The sequence below is a fragment of the Eleutherodactylus coqui genome, chromosome 11 (genome assembly GCF_035609145.1).
Source record: "Eleutherodactylus coqui strain aEleCoq1 chromosome 11, aEleCoq1.hap1, whole genome shotgun sequence".
NCBI classification, from domain to species: Eukaryota; Metazoa; Chordata; class Amphibia; order Anura; family Eleutherodactylidae; genus Eleutherodactylus; species Eleutherodactylus coqui.
In genome coordinates, this window is record NC_089847.1 from 2335267 (window position 1) to 2359703 (window position 24437).

Below are 24437 nucleotides of genomic sequence, written 5' to 3' on the forward strand. Positions count from 1 at the left end.
GTGCCCTCACACATCCACTGGTCCCAACACCTCCTAACAGTCTGGTTAGACGCTCCTCACTACTGATGGTCTGTAGGGGGCGTCCTGAGCCCGGTCACCTTGTGTGCCCTTACACATCCACTGGTCCCAACACCTCCTAACAGTCTGGTCAGACACTCCTCTCTACTGGTGGTCTGTAGGGGGCATCCTGAACCCAGTCACCTTGTGTGCCCCCATCCACTGGCCCCAACACCCCCTAACAGTCTGGTCAGACGCTCCTCTCTACTGGTGGTCTGTAGGGGGGGTCCTGAGCCCGGTCACCTTGTGTGCCCCCATCCACTGGTCCCAACACCTCCTAACAGTCTGGTCAGACACTCCTCTCTACTGGTGGTCTGTAGGGGGCATCCTGAACCCAGTCACCTTGTGTGCCCCCATCCACTGGCCCCAACACCTCCTAACAGTCTGGTCAGATGCTCCTCTGTACTGGTGGTCTGTAGGGGGGGTCCTGAGCCCGGTCACCCTTTGTGCCCCCATCCACTGGTCCCAACTCTCCCTAACAGTCTGGTCAGATGCTCCTCTCTATTGGTGGCCTGTAGGGGGCGTCCTGAGCCCAGTCACCTTGTGTGCCCCCATCCACTGATCCCAACACCTCCTAACAGTCTGGTCAGACGCTCCTCTCTACTGGTGGTCTGTAGGGGGCGTCCTGAGCCCGGTCACCTTGTGTGCCCCCCATCCACTGGTCCCAACACACCCTAACAGTCTGGTCAGACACTCCTCTCTACTGGTGGTCTGTAGGGGGCGTCCTGAGCCTGGTTACCTTGTGTGCCCCCCATCCACTGGTCCCAACACACCCTAACAGTCGGGTCAGACGCTCCTCTCTACTGGTGGTCTGTAGGGGGCGTCCTGAGCCTGGTTACCTTGTGTGCCCCCCATCCACTGGTCCCAACACACCCTAACAGTCGGGTCAGACGCTCCTCTCTACTGGTGGTCTGTCGGGGGGTCAGTTGTTTTTGACGAAGAGTGTATATACCTCTTACTTCAGAACAAACCTCAGCTGCCGCAGAACCTCATGACACACACCCCTGAAGCTACACACATCCTATTAGACGTACATCTGCACCTTACTGACTTCTATGACAATCTTTGGTGCGTAGAGAAGTAGAGGATACTGTGTTGGTTTTTCATGGTGGCTAAACTGCGTGCGTAAGATACGGAAATGTTAACAAACTTACTGAAATCAATGGGTTTTATTCTCTACGCATTGTATGTGCAAATGCGTCCAGGTGAATTTAGTCTAAGGGCGCAACAGCGGGCAGCGGTACGTATGACTGTATTACCTGGCACTATATATGGTTTATCGTATCCAAGCTATTGCACATCATCCAAGCTAACGCTGGCCCAATACAGAGACATGGGACTCAGCGTATAAGAGTGGGGAGCGCTTCACATGTCTCCCCTAAACCCCGGGACGTATCCGCACTCATCGGTGTACAGAGAGCGCAGCGCGTACAGCAGGTAATGAGCCGTACGGCAGAGATCACTCCACATTCGCTCCGGGTGCCCAGTCACTTCAGGAGGACTTCATGAGCTTCTGGTCACCCGACTCCTGGAATCTGGACTCTAAAGTCTGCGGAATGCAAAATAGCGCGGCCTTTTGACTTCTACGCACCGGAGAACGGCTGCCATAATACACCGGGATTTCTGTGTCCTATCAAAACTGAAAGCGGGCTCCTCCTAAAATAGTCCTGCCATCACTGGCTCAATGGGTGCCTGGGGTGGAGGAGATCCAATGGATGGAGGAAAGTATGGCCTGCGTGATAAGTATCACTCTTGGTACCAAACTTGGTTCCCCTGGGGCGACTTCTGGAGTGGGCCGCAATATCGGGCCATACTGGGTTCTGGTTAGGGTTCCTTGGGGGCCGAAGCTGAGAGGTGAGGAATGAGGTGAGCCCTATGGACACATCCATACTGAAGTGCTGACCGGATACGACTGCGTCCCCCCCTCTCTTTTGTATGTTTTTTTGCACTCTTTCCTCACCTGCCGCCCCTTTGCCTTCTGCTCATTCCCCTTCATTAATTGGCTGTTATGAGCTTTTCTATTGCTTTGAATCATACAGGTGAGTCCGTGGGGGATACCTGGATACTGAACAAGCCTGATGGTTTAACCACGGACGGCGGTTGGGTTACACCTCTGCATCAGTCAACAACAAGGTCTGTCCGGCCGTTAATCAGAACATGTTTTAATGTTGTCTCCCTATGAGGGACTTCTGTCATAGACCGAAAAAGCTTAAATAAAAAAATATATATAGAACTTCCTAATAAATGTTTTCGTCGTCACAATATTCGTCATTGTCAGAGACTCCCATAAATCACAATCATCTATTGTCACCAGGTGCTACAGCATTCAGAAGCTTTAAACCTACCCAGCTGCTGACTGGCATTGTGCATCGTGATCTCAGGTTTCGCTACTCTATAGTCAATTGATAGGCGGAATTCTCACGGATATCACCGCTGCTCTCTAGTTAATGGGTCTGTAACAAACAAGTCATGTCAGACTAATCTAATGTCCTTCCATGACAGAATCACCGACTGGGCTGATCAGGGAGATGCGGTGGATATAGTATATCTTGGCTTTAGTGAAGCATCTGACAAAGTATCTCATACCAGACTTATTGATGAAATGACCAAATCTGGGATTGACAAGGCGACTGTTAGGAGGATTCACAACTGGCTGAGTGATCGTACTCAAAGAGGGGTCATAAATGGCTGCACATCCAAGTGGAAGAATGTATCAAGTGGGACCACAAGGCTCTGTCCTAGGCCCAGTGTTGGTCAACATTGTTATATATGATCTGGAGGAGGGAATTGTGGGAAACTGATCAAATGTGCTGACGACACAAAGCTAGGAGGGATAGCTAACACTAGGGAAGAGAGGGAGAGGATTCAAAAAGATCTAGAAAAGCTTGCACAGTGGTCAGCGACTAACAGAAAGGTATTTAACAAGGAGAAATGCAAAGTCCTACATCTGGGCAAGAAAAATGAAGAAAGCACAAACAGAATGGGAGGAATTGGGCTAAGCAGCAGCACATGTGAAAAAGACTTGGGTATACTAATAGATCATAAACTGAACATGAGTCAACAATGTGATGCAGCAGCCAAAAAGGCAAACACAATTCTGGGATGTATTAAGAGAAGCATAGAGTCTAGATCACATGGGGTCATTATCCCCTCTACTCTTCCTTAGTCAGACCTCATCTGGAATACTGGGTCCAGTGCTGGGGTGTATTAGAAGCATAGAGTCTAGATCACGTGAGGTCATTATCCCCTCTACTCTTCCTTAGTCAGACCTCATCTGGAATACTGAGTCCAGTTCTGGGCACCCCACTTTATACAAGACCTCTACAAACTGGAGCAAGTTCAGAGAAGAGTTACCAAGATGGTGAGCGGTCTGCAAATCATGTCCTATGAGGAACGGTTAAAGGATCTGGGAATGTTTAGCAGAAGAGAAGGCTGAGAGGAGACCTAATAGCCGTCTACAAATATCTGAAGGGCCGTCACAGTGCAGAGGGATCAGCCCTATTCTCATCTGTACAAGGAAAGACCAGAAGCAATGGGATGAAACTGAAAGGGAGGAGACACAGATTAGATATTAGACAGTGAGGGGGATCAATGAGTGGAACAGGTTGCCACGGGAGGTGGGGAGTTCTCCTTCAATGGAAGTGTTCAGAGGCCGGACAGACATCTGTCTGGGATGATTTAATGATCCTGCACTGAGGAGGGGGTTGGACCTGATGACCCTGGAGATCCCTTCTAACTCTAATATTCTATATAACAGGGGTCAGTACAGAGATCTCTCCCATCCTCTATTATACTCAGGTCTATAACAAAGAGGTGCTCTTAACGATTAGAGAAAAGAGGGTTTCTATACAACATAAAAGGGTGTTCTTTACTGTAAAAGCAGTGAGACTGTGGAACTGTCTGACTGCGCATGTGATGATGACAATTTGGAGCCGATGACCCTTGAGGTCCCTTCCAAACCCACCATTCTAGGACTCTATTATTGGATAGGCTAGAGTCCCACTGATGTCACTGCTGCTCTCTAGTGATGGATAGGCGGCATTCTCAGTGATGTCACCGCTGCTCTCTAGTGATGGATAGGCGGCATTCTCAGTGATGTCACCGCTGCTCTCTGGTGATGGATAGGCGGCATTCTCAGTGATGTCACCGCTGCTCTCTAGTGATGGATAGGCGGCATTCTCAGTGATGTCACCGCTGCTCTCTAGTGATGGATAGGCGGCATTCTCAGTGATGTCACTGCTGCTCTCTAGTGATGGATAGGCGGCATTCTCAGTGATGTCACTGCTGCTCTCTGGTGATGGATAGGCGGCATTCTCAGTGATGTCACCGCTGCTCTCTGGTGATGGATAGGCGGCATTCTCAGTGATGTCACCGCTGCTCTCTGGTGATGGATAGGCGGCATTCTCAGTGATGTCACTGCTGCTCTCTGGTGATGGATAGGCGGCATTCTCAGTGATGTCACCGCTGGTCTCTGGTGATGGATAGGCGGCATTCTCAGTGATGTCACTGCTGCTCTCTAGTGATGGATAGGTGGCATTCTCAGTGATGTCACCGCTGCTCTCTGGTGATGGATAGGCGGCATTCTCAGTGATGTCACTGCTGCTCTCTGGTGATGGATAGGCGGCATTCTCAGTGATGTCACCGCTGCTCTCTAGTGACTGACAAGCTTATTTTGAAGCTTTTCTCAGTAACTTTTTTTTTTTTTTTAGTATTACAACAATTGATTAGTGGAAATCTGCAGTCTAGAAATAATAAAAACCAGTAGCATCCGTTATAAAACATGGCTGGACGTGGCGCTAACGCTGTGTGACGTAGGCTGCGCTCCTTCGCCCACAGTATAAGGATGCCCAGGTGGGGTGAAGCATGTGCCGCGGTCTCGCCCGCTGACTGCACATTGATGAACACGCTGCCCAGTGCCCCCCCCCCCCCCCCCCCGTCACCCAGTAACACGGCGGCGGATCTCAGCCTCACTAATGATCTCGTCTCTGCAGAGCGCTGCTGCTGCCGCTGCTGCATATGTATTGGTCTCTCAGGGACAGCGAGGAACAAATAAGACCTGCTGTTTATTATGCTGACAGCAAGGAGGGGGCCGAGAGGAGCGACTCCTATACTGGTATAAACAAGCCGCGCTCCAACCCCCGGATGAGCGCCCCCTACATGATCCTGCAGATGGAGCAGCTCTCGCGCCCCACGACCAGACTGCATTGTGCATCAGACGCTTTGCACACGGTCTGGAAGGAAACGCGGACCCCACATCCAGGACTGATAGAGACTCTGCGCACCCCTCCTCCATAAATGATTGGGCGCACCGATCAATCACATGGTCAGGGGGCTGGCAGCCGGTGGGCACACGCTGCGCCTGCTTCTCCCCAGATACCAATATATTTCCAGCTGGGGACCCGGAGGCAAATCTCATTACAGGGACACATTGCAAAATAATCCGCTGTCAATGCTGCGCAGGAAATGATCAGAGCTCTGCAGCCGCAATTACCCGGGTATCCACAGGCAGAGGCTGCGGCAGGGGTTAATAGCAGCTTTACTTCTTCCATAGTGCGGGGCGACTCTGCGGGGTTCCCCTATAGAACTCCATACAGAAATGCCCACAGGAGTGCGACAGCCGATCCCTACTGGCTGTGGTATATACACAGCAGTGCATGTCAGATGGTACGGGCACATATGGGGCAGGCGTCGGCCTGTGGGCGCTGGCTTCCCGGGCGTTATTATACATACATGATATAAATTCACCTTAAGAGCATGTTCACACAGGCTGGAAATGGCGCGGACGATCTGCAGTGAAAGATCTGCACCAAGAAACGTACTAATTCTGCAGATTTTGATGAAGCTCAGTGGCAGCCGCAGCGCCTCCTGCCATGTGTGAACGTACCGCAGAGAGCCTGCGGTATTTAGTAACATGTAAAGCGCAGTTGCTCCGGCGGTGTTTTGGCGTTCCGGATGCCGTCAGCGCTCTCTTCTCCTTGTTTAGGGTCTTTTTCTACATGTGTCTTCTCCGGTCGTTTCCAAATATTATAAGAAAGGCTATCGGAAAAACGTGACAATCAAACGCCAGCGACCCCAAGAGCGCCACAACCCAAACTGTCGTGTACACAACATGGCTTATATCGGCCTCTCAACTGTAACCCCTTAGTGACCAACTGTATACTGACCGCACTGATGGGCTTTAGACCTGAACATACTGATTGTTTAGGCGCTGGATCAGCCGACTACTGACCTAAAGCTGCGACTCTAACTGCCAGTAGCGGAGAAATCTCATAGTCTGGTAGATAGATAGATAGATAGATAGATAGATAGATAGATAGATAGATAGATAGATAGATAGATAGATAGATAGATAGATAGATAGATAGATAGATAGATAGGAGATAGATAGATAGATATGGGATAGATAGATAGATAGATAGATAGATAGATAGATAGATAGATAGATAGATAGATAGATAGATAGGAGATAGATAGATAGATATGGGATAGATAGATAGATAGATAGATAGGAGATAGATAGATATGAGATAGAGAGATAGATAGATAGATAGATAGATAGATAGATAGATAGATAGATAGATAGATAGATAGATAGATAGATAGAGAGGAGATAGATAGATAGATAGATAGATAGATATGAGATAGATAGATAGATAGATAGATAGGAGATAGATAGATAGATATGAGATAGATAGATAGAGAGGAGATAGATAGATAGATAGATAGATAGATAGATAGATAGATATGAGATAGATAGATAGATAGAGAGGAGATAGATAGATAGATAGATAGATAGATAGATAGATAGATAGATAGATAGATATGAGATAGATAGATAGAGAGGAGATAGATAGATAGATAGATAGATAGATATGAGATAGATAGATAGATATGAGATAGATAGATAGATAGGAGATAGATAGATAGATAGATAGATAGATAGATATGAGATAGATAGATAGATAGATAGATAGGAGATAGATAGATAGATAGATATGAGATAGATAGATAGATAGATATGAGATAGATAGATAGATAGATAGATAGATAGATAGGAGATATATAGATAGATAGATAGGAGATAGATAGATATGAGATAGATAGATAGATAGATAGATAGGAGATATATAGATAGATAGATAGGAGATAGATAGATATGAGATAGATAGATAGATAGATAGATAGATAGATAGATAGATAGATAGATAGATAGGAGATATATAGATAGATAGATAGGAGATATATAGATAGATAGATAGGAGATAGATAGATATGAGATAGATAGATAGATAGATAGATATGAGATAGATAGATAGATAGGAGATATATAGATAGATAGATAGGAGATAGATAGATAGGAGATAGATAGATAGATAGATAGATAGATAGATAGATAGATAGATAGATAGATAGATAGGAGATATATAGATAGATAGATAGGAGATAGATAGATATGAGATAGATAGATAGATAGATAGATAGATAGATAGATAGGAGATAGATAGATAAATAGATAGATAAATAAATAGATGATAGATAGATAGATAGATAGATAGATAGATAGGAGATAGATAGATATGAGATAGATAGATATGAGATAAATAGATATCAGATAGACAGATAGACAGATAGATAGATATGAAATAGATAGATAGATAGATATGAGATAGATAGATACATAGATATGAGATAGATAGATAGATAGATAGATAGATAGATAGATAGATAGATAGATAGGAGATAGACGATAGATAGATAGATATGAAATAGATAGATAAATAGATATGAGATAGATAGATACACAGATAGATAGATAGATAGATATGAGATAGAAAGATATGATCTAGATAGATACACAGATAGATAGATAGATAGATAGATAGATAGATAGATAGATAGATATGAGATAAGATAGATAGATACATAGATAGATAAATAGATATGAGATAGATAGGAGACAGATAGATATGAGATAGATAGATAGATAGATATGAAATAGATAGACAAATAGATATGAGATAGATAGATAGATAGATAGATAGATAGATAGATAGATAGATAAATAGGAGATAGATATGAAATAGATAGATATGAAATAGATAGACAAATAGATATGAGATAGATAGATAGATAGATAAATAGGAGATAGATATGAAATAGATAGGTAAATAGATCTGAGATAGATAGATATGAGATAAGATAGATATGAAATAGACAGATAAATAGATATGAGATGGATAGATAGATAGATATGAGAGATAGGAGATAGAGAGATATGAGATAGATACATAGATAGATAGATAAGTTGGACAGATAGATATATATGAGATAGATAGATAGACAGATAGGAGATAGATAGATATTAGATAGATAAATAGATAGATATGAGATAGATAGGAGATTGATAGATAGATAGATAGATAGATAGATAGATAGGAGATAGATAGATGGATAGATAGATAGGAGATAGATAGATATGAGATAGATAGATAGACAGCTAGATAGATAGATAGATAAATAGATAGATAGGAGATAGATAGATAGATAGATATGAGATAGATAGATAGATAGATAGATAGATAGATAGATAGATAGATAGATAGATAGGAGATAGATAGATGGATAGATAGATAGATAGATAGATAGATAGATAGATAGATAGATAGATAGGAGATAGATATGAGATAGATAGATAGACAGATAGATAGATAGATAGATAGATAGGAGATAGATAGATAGATAAATAGATAGATAGATAGGAGATAGATAGATAGATAGACAGATAGATAGGAGATAGATAGGAGATAGATAGATATTAGATAGATAAATAGATAGATATGAGATAGATAGGAGATAGATAGATAGATAGATAGGAGATAGATAGGAGATAGATAGATAGATAGATAGATAGATAGATAGATAGATAGATAGATAGATAGATAGATAGATAGATAGATAGATAGATAGATAGATAGATAGGAGATAGATAGATAGATAGATAGATAGGAGATAGATAGGAGATAGATAGATAGATAGATAGATAGATAGATAGATAGATAGATAGATAGATAGATAGGAGATAGATAGATAGATAGATAGATAGATAGATAGATAGATAGATAGATAGATAGATAGATAGATAGATAGATAGATAGATAGATAGATAATGGGGTGAAGCATTACTTGTCACAATGGACCGATGACACACAGGTGTCCCATGCAGTCATGCACCTTACACTCTCGCTTGGAGTGACATTTAGGCCTCCTGTCCACAGGCGATATTTCAGTGCGCTATCCGTGACGATAATCTGGCCGCAGGTAACGCAGTGAACACTTCCCATAGACCTGTGAGTCCCCCCCCCCTCCGCTGCGGCCACGTCCGTGGACAGGCAGCCTTAGTCTGTATGTATCATATATAAATATGCGGCACTCAGTAAATACGCAGATAGAAGAATGGAGAATTGGAAGTGGAGGTATTTCAGGTCATGACACATCGCAGCAGGTGAGGCAGCAGTGAAACATGAGACATGTACCGCGGGCACTGAGCCCGGCGCCCCCAGTGTACACCTGTATTCGGCACTGGACAGGTATGGCAGAGGAGGGAGCGCTGCTGCATTATCTGTGGATCAGCTTACTGGAGTATTACTAGAGCCGCCAAGCACATCCCCATACACCGCTATCACCCTGCAAAGTGGATTATGGCCCATCGTCACCACCGGAGGGGGAGGGGCAGCCGCCTCTTCTAGTAAACTTATCTATACTCCTGATGGAGAGCCTGTAAGATCCGGCGGAGGAGCTGCGTGAGGGCGACAGGGTGTTATATAGGATATTACATGTCTGGTGGAATAATAACCAGCGTTATATTGTCAATAACTAGAATCAGACCCCCACTACACCGCGCAAAGGTCAGCACCATCCCCCTAGGAGTATATATATATACACACACACATTGTCAGTAGCAACGCTCCCCTAGAGTTTGTACCTTCTCTAGCCTGGATACAAGATGTGATATGGGCAGGAATGGCAGCTCTAGTACCCTGTTGTACCGCCTCTAGCTTGGATACAAAATGTGATAAGGTTGGGCATGGAGGCTCTAGTACCCAGTTGTACCGCGTCTAGCTTGGATACAAGATGTGATATGGGCAGGAATGGCAGCTCTAGTACCCTGTTGTACCGCCTCTAGCTTGGATACAAAATGTGATAAGGTTGGGCATGGAGGCTCTAGTACCCAGTTGTACCGCGTCTAGCTTGGATACAAGATGTGATACGGGGGCATGGAGGCTCTAGTACCCTGTTGTACCACCTCTAGCTTGGATACAAGATGTGATATGGGGGCATGGAGGCTCTAGTACCCTGTTGTACCTCCACTAGCTTGGATACAAGATGTGATATGGGGGCAGGAGGCTCTAGTACCCTGTTGTACTGCCTCTAGCTTGGATACAAGATGTGATATGGGGGCATGGAGGCTCTAGTACCCTGTTGTACCGCCTCTAGCTTGGATACAAGATGTGATACGGGGGCATGGCATCTCTAGTACCCAGTTGTACCACCTCTAGCTTGGATACAAGATGTGGTAAGGGCAGGCATGGAGGCTCTAGTATCCTGTTGTGCCGCCTCTAGCTTAGATACAAGATGTGATACAGGGAGACACAGAGGCTCTAGTATCCTGTTGTACCGCCTCTAGCTTAGATACAAGTTGAAAAACTGGCAGAAATGGAGGCTCTAGTACCCTGCTGTACCGCCTCTAGCTTGGATACAAGATGTGATACGGGCGGCATGGCGGCTCTATACCCTATTGTACCACCTCTAGCTTGGATACAGGATGTGATATGGGCAGTCATGGAGGCTCTAGTACCCTGCTGTACCACCTCTAGCTTGGATACAAGATGTGATACAGGGACATGGTGGCTCTAGTACCCTGTTGTACAGCCTCTAGCTTGGAAACAAGACGTGATATAGGCAGGCATGGAGGCTCTAGTACCCTTTTGTATCACCTCTAGATTGGATAAAGGATGTGATGCGGGCGGGCATGGAGGCTCTAGTACCCTGTTGTACCGCCTCTAGCTTTGATACAAGATGTGATACAGGCAACCATGGAGGCTCTAGTACCCTGTTGTACTGCCTCTAGCTTGAATACAAGATGTGATGCAGTCGGGCATGGAGGCTGCAGTGCACCTCCTAACAGTCTGGTCAGAGGCTCCTCTCTACTGGCAGTCTGTAGGGGGCGTTCTGAGCCCGGTCATCTTGTGTCCCCTCACAAATCCAATGGTCCGAACACCTCTAAACAGTCTGATCAGACACTTCCCTCTCCTGGTGGTCTGTAGGGGGCGTCCTGAGACTGGTCACCTTGTGTGCCCTCAGACATCCACTGGTCCCAAGACCCCCTAACAGTCTGATCAGACGCTCCTCTCTACTGGTGGTCTGTAGGAAGCATCCTGAGCTCGGTCACCTTGTGTGCCCCCATCCACTGGTTTCAACACCCCCTAACAGTCTGGTCAGACGCTCCTCTCTACTGGTGGTCTGTAGGAAGCATCCTGAACTCGGTCACCTTGTGTGCCCCCATCCACTGGTCCCAACACCCCCTAACAGTCTGGTCAGACGCTCCTCTCTACTGGTGGTCTGTAGGAAGCATCCTGAGCTCGGTCACCTTGTGTGCCCCCATCCACTGGTCCCAACACCCCCTAACAGTGTGGTCAAACGCTCCTCTCTACTGGTGGTCTGTAGGGGGCATCCTAAGCCCAGTCACCTTGTGTGGCCACATCCACTGATCCTAACACCTCCCAACAGTCTGGTCCGATGCTCCTCTCTACTGGTGGTCTTGTGGGGGCATCCTGAGCCCAGTCACCTTGTGTTCCCTCATCCACTGAACCAAACATTTCCTAAAAGTCTGGCTAGATGCTCCTCTCTACTGCTGGTCTGTAGGGGGCGAACTGAGCTCGGTCACCTTGTGTGCCCCCATCCACTGGTCCCAACACCCCCTAACAGTCTAGTCAGAGGCGTCTCTCTACTGGTGGTCTGTAGAGGGGGTCCTGAGCCTGGTCACCTTATGTGCCCCCATCCACTGGTCCCAACACCCCCTAACAGTCTGTTCAGACACTCTTCTCTACTGGTGGTCTGTAGTGGGCGTCCTGAGCCCAGTCACCTTGTGTGCCCCCATCCACTAGTCCCAACACTCCCTAACAGTCTGGTCAGATGCGTCTTTTACTGGTGGTCTGGAGGTTGTGTCCTGAGCCCGGTCGCCTTGTGTGCCCCCATCCACTGATCCCAACACCTCCCAACAGTCTGGTCTGATGCTCATCTCTACTGGTGGTGTGTAAGGGGCGTCCTGAGCTCAGTCACCTTGTGAGCCCCCATCCAATGATCCCAACACCTCCTGATCGTCTGGCCAGACGCTCCTCACTACTGGTGGTCTGTAGGGGGCGTCCTGAGCCCAGTCACCTTGTGTTCCCCCATCCACTGGCCCCCACACACCCTAGCAGTCTGGTCAGACACTCCTCTCTACTGGTGGTCTGTAGGAGTCATCCTGAACCCAGTCACCTTGTGTGCCCCCATCCACTGGCCCCTACACACGCTAACAGTCTGGTCAGACACTCCCCTCTACTGGTGGTCTGTAGGGGGCGTCCTGAGACTGGTCACATTGTGTGTCCCCATCCACTGATCCCAACACCTCCCAACAGTCTGGTCAGATTCTCCTCTATACTAGTGGTCTGTAGGGGGTGTCCTAATCCAAATCACATTGTGTGCCCCCATCCACTGGACCAAACACTTCCTAACAGTCTGGTCAGACGCTCCTCTCTACTGGCAGTCTGTAGGGGGCGTCCTGAGCCTGGTCACCTTGTGTGCCCCCATCCACTGGTCCCAACGCCTTCTAACAGTCTCGTCAGACACTCCTCTCTACTAGTGGTGTGTAGGGGGCGTCCGGAGACTGGTTACCTTGTGTGCCCTCAGAGATCCACAGCTCCCAAGACCCCCTAATAGTCTGGTCAGACGCTACTCTCTACTGGTGGTCTGTAGGGAGCGACCGGAGCTTGGTCACCTTGTGTGCCTCCATCCACTCATTCAAACACCTCCTAATAGTCTGGTCAGATGCTCCTCTCTACTGGTGGTGTGTAGGTCGCGTCCTGAGCCCAGTCACCTTGTGTGCTCCCATTCACTGGCCCACACACACCCTAATAGTCTCGTCAGACGCTCCTCTCTACTGGGGGTCTGTAGGGGGCGTCAGGAGCTTGGTCACCTTGTGTGTCTCCATCCACTGATCCCAACACCGCCTAACAGTATGGTCAGACGCTTCTCTCTACTGTTGGTCTGCAGGGGGCGTCCTGAGCCTGCTCGCCTCGTGTGCCCTCACACATGCACTGGTCCCTACACCGCCTAACAGTCTGGTTAGACGCTCCTCTCTACTGGTGGTCTGTAGGGGGCGTCCTGAGCCCGGTCACCTTGTGTGCCCCCATCCACTGGTCCCAACACCCCCTAACAGTCTGGTCAGCAGCTCATCTCTACTGGTGGTCTTGTGGGGGCATCCTGAGCCCAGTCACCTTGTGTTCCCTCATCCACTGAACCAAACATTTCCTAACAGTCTGGTCAGATGCTCCTCTCTACTGCTGGTCTGTAGGAGGCGTCCTGAGCTCGGTCACCTTGTGTGTCCCCATCCACTGATCCCAACACCGCCTAACAGTCTGGTTAGACGCTCCTCTCTACTGGTGGTCTGTAGGGGGCGTCCTGAGCTCGGTCACCTTGTGTGTCCCCATCCACTGATCCCAACACCACCTAACAGTCTGGTTAGACGCTCCTCTCTACTGGTGGTCTGTAGGAGGCGTCCTGAGCCCGGTCACCTCGTGCGCCCCCATCCACTGGTCCCAACACCGCCTAACAGTCTGGTTAGACGCTCCTCTCTACTGGTGGTCTGTAGGGGGCGTCCTGAGCTCGGTCACCTTGTGTGTCCCCATCCACTGGTCCCAACACCCCCTAACAGTCTGGTTAGACGCTCCTCTCTACTGGTGGTCTGTAGGGGGCGTCCTGAGCCCGGTCACCTCGTGTGCCCCCATCCACTGGTCCCAACACCGCCTAACAGTCTGGTTAGACGCTCCTCTCTACTGGTGGTCTGTAGGGGGCGTCCTGAGCTCGGTCACCTTGTGTGTCCCCATCCACTGGTCCCAACACCCCCTAACAGTCTGGTCAGACGCTCCTCTCTACTGGTGGTCCGCAGGGCGTCCTGAGCCCAGTCACCTTGTGTGCCCCCATCCACTGGCCCCCACACACCCTAACAGTCTGGTCAAACACTCCTCTCTACTGGTGGTCTGTAGGGGGGGTCCAGAGCTTGGTCACCTTGTGTGCCCCCATCCACTGATCCCAACACCTCCTAATCGTCTGTTTAGATGGTCCTATCTTCTGGTGGTCTGTAGGGGGGGTCCTGAGCCCGGTCATCTTGTGTGCTTCCATCCACTGGTTCCAACACCTCCTAACAGTCTGGTCAGACGCTCCTCTCTACTAGTGGTGTGTAGGGAGGGTCCTGAAACTGGTCACCTTGTGTGCCCTCAGACATCCACTGGTCCCAAGACCCCCTAACAGTCTTGTCAGTTGCTTCTCTCTACTGGTAGTCTGTAAGGGGCCGTCCGGAGCTTGGTCACCTTGTGTATCCACATCCACTGGTCCCAAGACCCCCTAACAGTCTTGTCAGTCGCTCCTCTCTACTGTTAGTCTGTAGCGGGCGTCTGGAGCCCGGTCACCTTGTGTGCCCCCATCCACTGATCCCGGTGGGGAAAAATTCATTGATACAACCATCCAGCTTCTCACACCCCAATAATGCGCCCCCATCTGGTAATGGGGTGAAATCTTAACTCTGCGTCGTAGAGGTGTCTAGTGGCCAACAAGCTCTACAAGCGGAAGAAGAGGTCACCACACACAAGGAGCCTCCGACAGCCTCTTATAAGCCAAGGGGAACCACAAGACCGTCCATCTAATCACCACAACTCCCATCATTACAGATCTGCCTGAGATGGAGCCGCAGGCCGGGGTCTACAGCAGAACAACAACTTCTCCTGGGGGCCCCCGCCATGTGTCTGTGCCTCCCACTTGTCTGTCCGTCACTATTGTATCCTCTCATCTCTCTCATATCTACGTCTTACATCTTATATCCATCTATCGTTTCTGCACATGATGGGAGTTGTGATTGTTAGTGTTCTGCACGGTGTCGGTTCGGGGAGGAGCAGCTCTGTGCCTAGTGAGTTGGGTGCAGGACAGGAGGCTCCATCCTCTGATGCAGCTGCTCCATCTGGACTGATAATAATACGCAGCACTCAGGGGGCAGTGCCCACACATCAGCTGTGGCACCCAGCGGGTACAATGCAATGGTGAATTTGTGGACAGCTTGATCTGCAGAACTGTCCATCATTACAGGCTTCACAGAGTGACTGACAGGAAATTGTGGCCCCTCTCCCTGTGGCCCTTAGCAAATAACATAGAGCTATTCAAAGGCGCTGGGCAGCTATACAATGACACAGAGCTGTCCAGGGGCCCTCGACCTATATAATGACATACAGTTGTCCAGGGGCCCTCATCCTATATAATGATATGGAGCTGTCAGGGGCCCTCGTTCTATACAATGAGATGTAGCTGTCCAGGGTCCCTGGTTCTATACAATGACATGGAGCTGTCCAGGGGCCCTCGTTCTTTACGACATGCAGCACTCCAGGGGCCCTTGTTCTATGCAATGACACGGAGCTGTCCAGGGGCCCTCGTTCTATACAATAACATGGAGCTGTCCAGTGTCCCTCGTTCTATACAATAACATGGAGCTGTCCAGGGGCCCTCGTTCTATACAATAACATGGAGCTGTCCAGGGGCCCTCGTTCTATACAATGACATGGAGCTGTCCAGGGGCCCTCGTTCTATACAATGACATGGAGCTGTCAGGGGCCCTTATTCTATACAATGACATGGAGCTGTCAGGGGCCCTTATTCTATACAATGACATGGAGCTGTCAGGGGCCCTTATTTTATACACTGACATGGAGCGGTCCAGGGGCCCTCATTCTATTCAATGACGTGGAGCTGTCCAGGGGCCCTCATTCTATACGATGACATGGAGCTGTCCAGGGGCCCTCGTCCTATACAATGACATGGAGCTGGCCAGGGGCCCATATACTATACAATGACATGGAGCTGTCCAGGGGCCCTGGTTCTATACAATGACATGTGGCTCTCAAGGGGCCCTAGTTCTATACGATGACATGGAGCTGTCCAGGGCCCTCATTCTATACAATGACTTGGAGCTGTACAGGGGCCCATATTCTATACAATCACATGGAGCTGTCCAGGGGCCCTCATCCTATACAATGAGATGTAGCTGTCCAGGGGCCCTCATTCTATACAATGACACGGAGCTGTCCAGAGGCCCTCATCCTATATAATGACATGTAGCTGTCCAGGGGCCCTCATTCTATACAATAACATGGAGCTGTCCAGGGGCCCTCATCCTATATAATGACATGTAGCTGTCCAGGGGCCCTCATTCTATACAATGACATGGAGCTGTCCAGGGGCCCTCATCCTATACAATGACATGTAGCTGTCCAGGGGCCCTCGTTCTATACAATGACATGGAGCTGTCCAGGGCCCTCATTCTATACAATGACATGGAGCTGTACAGGGGCCCATATTCTATACAATCACATGGAGCTGTCCAGGGGCCCTCATTCTTTACGACATGCAGCACTCCAGGGGCCCTCGTTCTATACAATAACATGGAGCTGTCCAGGGGCCCTCATCCTATACAATGACATGTAGCTGTCCATGGGCCCTCGTTCTATACAATGACACAGAGCTGTCCAGGGGCCCTCATCCTATACAATGACACGGAGCTGTCCAGGGGCCCTCATCCTATACAATGACATGTAGCTGTCCAGGGGCCCTCTTTCTATACAATGAGATGTAGCTGTCCAGGGGCCCTCGTTCTATACAATGACACAGAGCTGTCCAGGGGCCCTCATCCTATACAATGACACGGAGCTGTCCAGGGGCCCTCGTTCTACACAATGACATGGAGCTGTCCAGGGGCCCTCATTCTACACAATGACATGGAACCTTCCAGGGGCCCTTGTTCTACACAATGACATGGAGCTGTCCAGGGGCCCTTGTTCTACACCATGACACGGAGCTGTCCAGGGGCCCTCGTTCTACACAATGACATGGAGCTGTCCAGGGGCCCTCGTTCTACACAATGACATGGAGCCTTCCAGGGGCCCTCGTTCTATACAATGACACGGAGCTGTCCAGGGGCCCTTGTTCTACACCATGACACGGAGCTGTCCAGGGGCCCTCATTTTGTACGACATGCAGCACTCCAGGGGCCCTTGTTCTATGCAATGACACGGAGCTGTCCAGGGGCCCTCGTTCTATACAATTACACGGAGCTGTCCAAGGGCCCTCGTTCTACACAATGACACGGAGCTGTCCAGGGGCCCTCGTTCTACACAATGACATGGAGCTGTCCAGGGGCCCTCGTTCTACACAATGACATGGAGCTGTCCAGGGGCCCTTGTTCTACATAATGACATGGAGCCTTCCAGGGGCCCTCACTCTTTATAGGGTCCCCATTCGGTACACAACATGCGGTACTCCAGGGGCCCCCGCTCTGCAGGTATCTCTCCCGGGCCCTCGTTCTTACCTCCATCGGAGTAGGTCTCGGTGCCGTAACCATCCTGCAGGCCGTTGGTCCAGGTGCCCTCGTACTTGGCGCCGTTGCCCGTGCACTCCCGCACCCCGTAGCGCCCCTTGAAGCCGTTGGTCCACTCGCCCCGGTACACCCACTTGCCCTTGCTCTCCACGCCGATGCCATGGCGCTTGCCCTGCGCCCAGGTGCCCTGGTAGGTGTTGCCACTGGGCCAGGTGTAGACCCCCAGCACCTCGAAGCCGTGACTCCAGGAGCCCGTGTACTCGCCCTGGCCCTTGGGACCGGTGCAGATGCCGTGGCCGTGCGCCTTGCCGTCCTGCCAGCCGCCGCAGTAAGACCCCCCATCGTCAAAGTTAAATCTTCCCCCCGTGGACATGCACGTACCGCGGCCCCTGCACACAAGATGCGAAGACGGGGCTCCGGGGGGCCCGGGGCTCAGCACAGGGGCGCACTCAGGGACCCCGGGCTCCCCAGCATTCCGGGGGATGCTCGCCGTGTACGGGGGGGATGAGCACTGCAGCTGCCGAGCCCTCTCCCTCCTCCTCCCCCTCCTCCTCGTCGTCTATGTGCCGGCCCCCTCCTCCTCCTCCTCCCGCTGCATTGGCTGCCGCTCCCGGGACTGACGGAGCTCGGCGGCGCCCTGTGCGCTCACAAGACGCAGCGACTGCGCAACCAGCCGGATAATCCCAGACAGCCGCGGCCGGGAGCGGAGTCAGCAGCGGGGCGGGGACCAGGCGGGGGCGCAGGGGGGCGACAGACACCTGCCGGGGGGAAGCACACGGCGATCACCAGGAGGACCCCACATCACTCACCAGGTGTCCCCCACATCACCCACCAGGTGGACCCTAATACACTTACCTGGTGGACCCCAATGCATTCACCAGGAGGACCCCACATCACTCACCAGGTGTCCCCCACAACACCTACCAGGAGGACCCCACATCACTCACCAGGTGTCCCCCACAACACCTACCAGGAGGACCCTAATACATTTACCTGGTGGACCCCAATGCATTCACCAGGTGTCCCCCACACCACATACCAGGAGGACCCTAATACACTTACCTGGTGGACCCCAATGCATTCACCAGGTGTCCCCCACAACACCTACCAGGAGGACCCCACATCACTCACCAGGTGGACCCCAATGCTTTCACCAGGTGTCCCCCACAAAACCTACCAGGGGGACCCCACATCACCCACCAGGTGTACCCCACAACACCCACCAGGTGGACCCCACAACACTCACCAGGTGTCCCCCACAACACCTACCAGGAGGACCCCACAACACTCACCAGGTGTCCCCCACAACACCTACCAGGAGGACCCCACATCACTCTCCAGATGGACCCCAATGCTTTCACCAGGTGTCCCCCACAACACCTACCAGGGGGACCCCACATCACTCACCAGGTGTCCCCCACAACACCCACCAGGTGGACCCCACATCACTCACCAGGTGTCCCCCACAACACCCACCAGGTGGACCCCACAACACCTACCAGGAGGACCCCACATCACTCACCAGGTGTCCCCCACAACACTCACCAGGTGTCCCCCACAACACTCACCAGGAGGACCCTAATACACTTACCTGATGGAGCCCAATGCATTCACCAGTTGTTCCCCACAACACTCACCAGGTGGACCCCAATACACTTACCTGGTGGACCCCAATGCATTCACCAGGTATCCCCCACAACACCCACCAGGTGTCCCCCACATCACTCACCAGGTGTCCCCCACAACACCCACCAGGTGGACCCCACATCAATCACCAGGAGGACCCCACAACACTCACCAGGTGTCCCCCACAACACCCACCAGGTGGACCCTAATACACTTACCTGGTGGACCCCAATGCATTCACCAGGTGTCCCCCACAACACCCACCAGGTGGACCCCATAACACTCACCAGGTGGACCCCACATCACTCACCAGGAGGACCCCACAACACTCAGCAGGTGTCCCCCACAACACCCACCAGGTGGACCCTAATACACTCACCAGGAGGACCTCACAACACTCACCAGGTGGATCCTAATACACTTACCTGGTGGACCTCAATGCATTCACCAGGTGTCCCCCACAACAGTCACCAGGTGGACCCTAATACACTTACCTGGTGGACCCCAATGCATTCACCAGGTATCCCCCACAACACCCACCAGGTGGACCCCACATCCCTCACCAGGTGTCCCCCACAACACCCACCAGGTGGACCCCACATCACTCACCAGGAGGACCCCACAACACTCACCAGGTGTCCCCCACAACACCTACCAGGAGGACCCCACATCACTCACCAGGAGGACCCCACAACACTCACCAGGTGGACCCCACAACACTCACCAGGTGGACCCCACAAAACTCACCAGGTGTCCCCCACATCACTCACCAGGTGTCCCCCACAACACTCACCAGGTGTCCCCCACAACTCACCAGGAGGACTCCACAAAACTCACCAGGTGTCCCCCACATCACTCACCAGGTGGACCCTAATACACTTACCTGGTGAGTGATGTGGGGGACACCTGGTGAGTATTGGGGTACACCATGTTTACCCTGCATCACTCACAAGGTGTACCCCAATACACTTACCAGGTGTAGCCCACATCACTCACTAGGTGTCCCCCACATAACTCACAAGGTATACCCTACAATATTTAACGGGTATATGCCACAACACTCAGCAGTTTGTACCCCACATCACTCATCACGTGTACCCCACAACACTCACCTACCACCAGGTGTACCCCACAACACTCACAAGGTGTTCCCCCTATACACACACCAAGCATCCCCCAAAAGACTCCCTGGGTGTTCCCCAATACACTCACCAGGTATACCTCACATCACTCACCAGGTGTACCCCAATACACTCACCAGATGTCCCCCTATACACTCACCAGGTGTACGCCACAACACTTTTCAGGTGTACCCCACATCACTCACATACCACCAGGTGTACCCCACTACACTCACAAGGTGTACGCTAATACAGTCACCAGGTGTACCTCACAACACTCACCAGGTGTACCCCAATACACTCACCAGATGTCCCCCTATACACTCACCAGGTATCCCCCACAACACTCATCTGCCACCAAATGTACCCCACTACACTCACCAGTTGTGCCCCATCAACACTTACCACGAGATATACACCACAACATTCATCAGGTATACATACCCCACATCACTCACCTACCACCAGGTGTACCCCACTACACTCACAAGGTATACCCCACATCACTCACCTTGTGTCCCCCACAACACTCACCAGGTGTACCCCACAACACTCACCAGGTGTACCCCACATCACTCACATACCACCAGGTGTACCTCACAACACTCACTAGGTGTACCACAATACTCTCACCAGATGTCGCCCTATACACCCACCAGGTGTACCCCACTACACTCACAAGGTGTACCCCACATCACTCACCTTATGTCCCCCACAACACTCACCAGGTGTACCCCACAACACTCATCAGGGGTACCCCACATCACTCACATACCACCAGGTGTACCTCACAACACTCACTAGGTGTACCCCAATACTCTCACCAGATGTCGCCCTATACACCCACCAGGTGTCCCCCACATCACTCACTAGGTGTCCCCCACAACACCTACCAGGAGGACCCCACATCACTCACCAGGTGTCCCCCACATCACTCACCAGGTGTCCCCCACATCACTCACCAGGTGGACCCTAACACACTTACCTGGTGGACCCCAATGCATTCACCAGGAGTCCCCCACATCACTCACCAGGTGGACCCTAATACACTTACCTGGTGGACCCCAATGCATTCACCAGGTGTCCCCCACATCACTCACCAGGTGGACCCTAATACACTTACCTGGTGGACCCCAATGCATTCACCAGGTGTCCCCCACATCACTCACCAGGTGTCCCCCACAACACTCACCAGGTGGACCCCACAACACTCACCAGGTGTCCCCCACAACACCTACCAGGAGGGCCCCACATCACTCACCAGGTGGACCCCAATGCGTTCACCAGGTGTCCCCCACAACACTCACCAGGTGGACCCTAATACACTTACCTAGTGGACCCCAATGCATTCACCAGGTGTCCCCCACAACACCTACCAGGAGGACCCCACATCACTCACCAGGTGGACCCCAATGCGTTCACCAGGTGTCCCCCACAACACCTACCAGGGGGACCCCAATGCATTCACCAGGTGTCCCCCACATCACTCACCAGGTGTCCCCACAACACTCACCAGGTGGACCCCACATCACTCACCAGGTGGACCCCACAACACCTACCAGGTGTCCCCCACATCACTCACCAGGTGTCCCACACAACACTAACCAGGTGTCCCCCACAACAATCACCAGGTGTCACCAAAAAACTCACCAGGTGTCCCACTAAACACTCACCAGGTGTCCCCCTATACACTCACTAGGTGGACCCCAATACATTTACCAGGTGTACCCTAATATACTCACTTGGTGGACCCCTATACACTCACCAGGTGTCCCTCTATACATTCATCCATCAGGTGTCCCCCTAAGCACTCACTAGGTGGACCCCGCAACACTCATCCGGTGTCCCCCAATACACTCACCAGGTGTACCCCACAACGCTCACCATGTGTCCTCTAAATCACTCACCAGCTGGACCCCGCAACACTCACCAGGTGTCCCCCTATACACTCAACGGGTGTCTCCCACAACACTCAACGGGTGTCTCCCACAACACTCAACGGGTGTCTCCCACAACACTCAACGGGTGTCTCCCACAACACTCAACAGGTGTCTCCCACAACACTCAACGGGTGTCTCCCACAACACTCAACGGGTGTCTCCCACAACACTCAACGGGTGTCTCCCACAACACTCAACGGGTGTCTCCCACAACACTCAACAGGTGTCTCCCACAACACTCAACGGGTGTCTCCCACAACACTCAACGGGTGTCTCCCACAACACTCACCAGGTGTTCTCCACAACACTTGCCATGTGTACACCACCAGGCATCCCCCATAACATTCCCTGGGTGTACCTTAATACACTCACCAGGTGTACCTCACAGCACTCACCAGGTGTACCCCAATACACTCACCAGGTGTCCCGCTATACACTCACTAGTTGTACCCCACAACACTAATCAGGTGTACCCCACATAAGTCACATACCACCTGGTGTACCCCACAACACTCACCAGGTGTACCCCACTACACTCACCATGTGTAGCCCAATACTCTCACCTGGTGTCTCCCGCATCACTCACCAGGTGTACCCCACTAGACTCACGAGGGGTACCCTGCATCACTCACCGGGTGTACCCCACTACACTCACCAGGTATACCCCACATAACTCACTAGGTGTACCCCAATACAGTCAACAGGTGTCCCCCGCAACACTCCTTAGTGGTCCACCAATATACACACCAATTGTACCCCAATACACTCACCAGGTGTCCCCCACAACACTCCTCAGTGGTCCACCAATACACTCACCAGCTGTATACTACAACACTCACCAGGTGTACTCCAATAAAATCACCAGGTGTACCCCACAACACTCAACAGGTGTATCCTATATCACTTACCAGGTGTACTGCACATCACTTACCTACCACTAGGTGTATCTAACTACACTCATCAAGTGTACCCCACATCACTCAATAGGTGTCCCCCACAACACTCAACAGGTGTACCCCATATCACTAAACGGTTGTCCCCCACATCACTCACCAGGTGTACACCACAACACTCACCAGGTATACCCTACAACACTCACCAGGTGTACCCCACAACACTCACCAGGTGTTCCCCACAACACTCATCAGTGGTCCACCAATACAGTCACCAGGTGTATACTACAACACTCACCAGGTGTACCCCACAACACTCACCAGGTGAATCCTATATCACTTACCAGGTGTACTGCACATCACTTACCTACCGCAGGTGTACCCAACTACACTCAACAGGTGTACCCCACATCACTCAATGGTTGTCCTCCACAACACTTAACGGGTGTACACCACAACACTCACCAGGTATACCCTACAACACTCGACAGGTGTCCCCCACATCATTCAACAGGTGTACCAAACATCACTCAGCATGTTTACCCTGCATCCCTCACCAGGTGTACCCCAATACACTTACTAGGTGTACCCCACATCACTCATTACATGTATTCCACAACACTCATCAGGTGTACCCCACATAACTCACCAGGTGTACCCCGATAAACTCACCAGGTGTGCTCCACACCAGTCTCCAGGTATCCCCCATATAACTAACTGGCGTACATCACTCACTGGGTTTACTCTACAACACTCACCTGCCACCGGATATAGCCCACAACTCTCACCAGGTGTACCCCACATCTCTCACCAGGTGTACCCCACATCACTCACCAGGTGAACCCCAATACACTCACCAGGTGTCACCCACATCACTCTCCAGGTGCACCCCACATCACTCACCATGTGTTCCCCTATACAACCACCAGGTGTACCCCACAACTCACCAGGTGTACCCCACATCACCCACCAGGTGTACCCCACCACACTCACCAAGTGGACCTCAAAACACTCACCAGGTGGACCCCACAACACTCACCAGGTGTACCCTACATCACCCACACTCACCAGGTGGACCCAAATACATTCACCAAGTGTACCCAACAACTCACCAGGTGTGCCCCAC

At 50.8% G+C, this 24437-nt stretch overlaps 1 protein-coding gene across 1 annotated transcript in view; it reads right to left on the reverse strand.

Moving 5' to 3' along the window:
- JPH3 (junctophilin 3) overlaps positions 1–18217 on the reverse strand; it is a 171539-nt gene extending 153322 nt beyond the window's left edge. The window contains exon 1 of the mRNA XM_066582490.1: positions 17723–18217. Coding sequence (XP_066438587.1) covers positions 17723–18104 — 382 coding nt within the window. The 5' untranslated portion in view covers positions 18105–18217. The remainder of the gene's footprint in view (positions 1–17722) is intronic.
- Positions 18218–24437: the final 6220 nt, after the last annotated feature.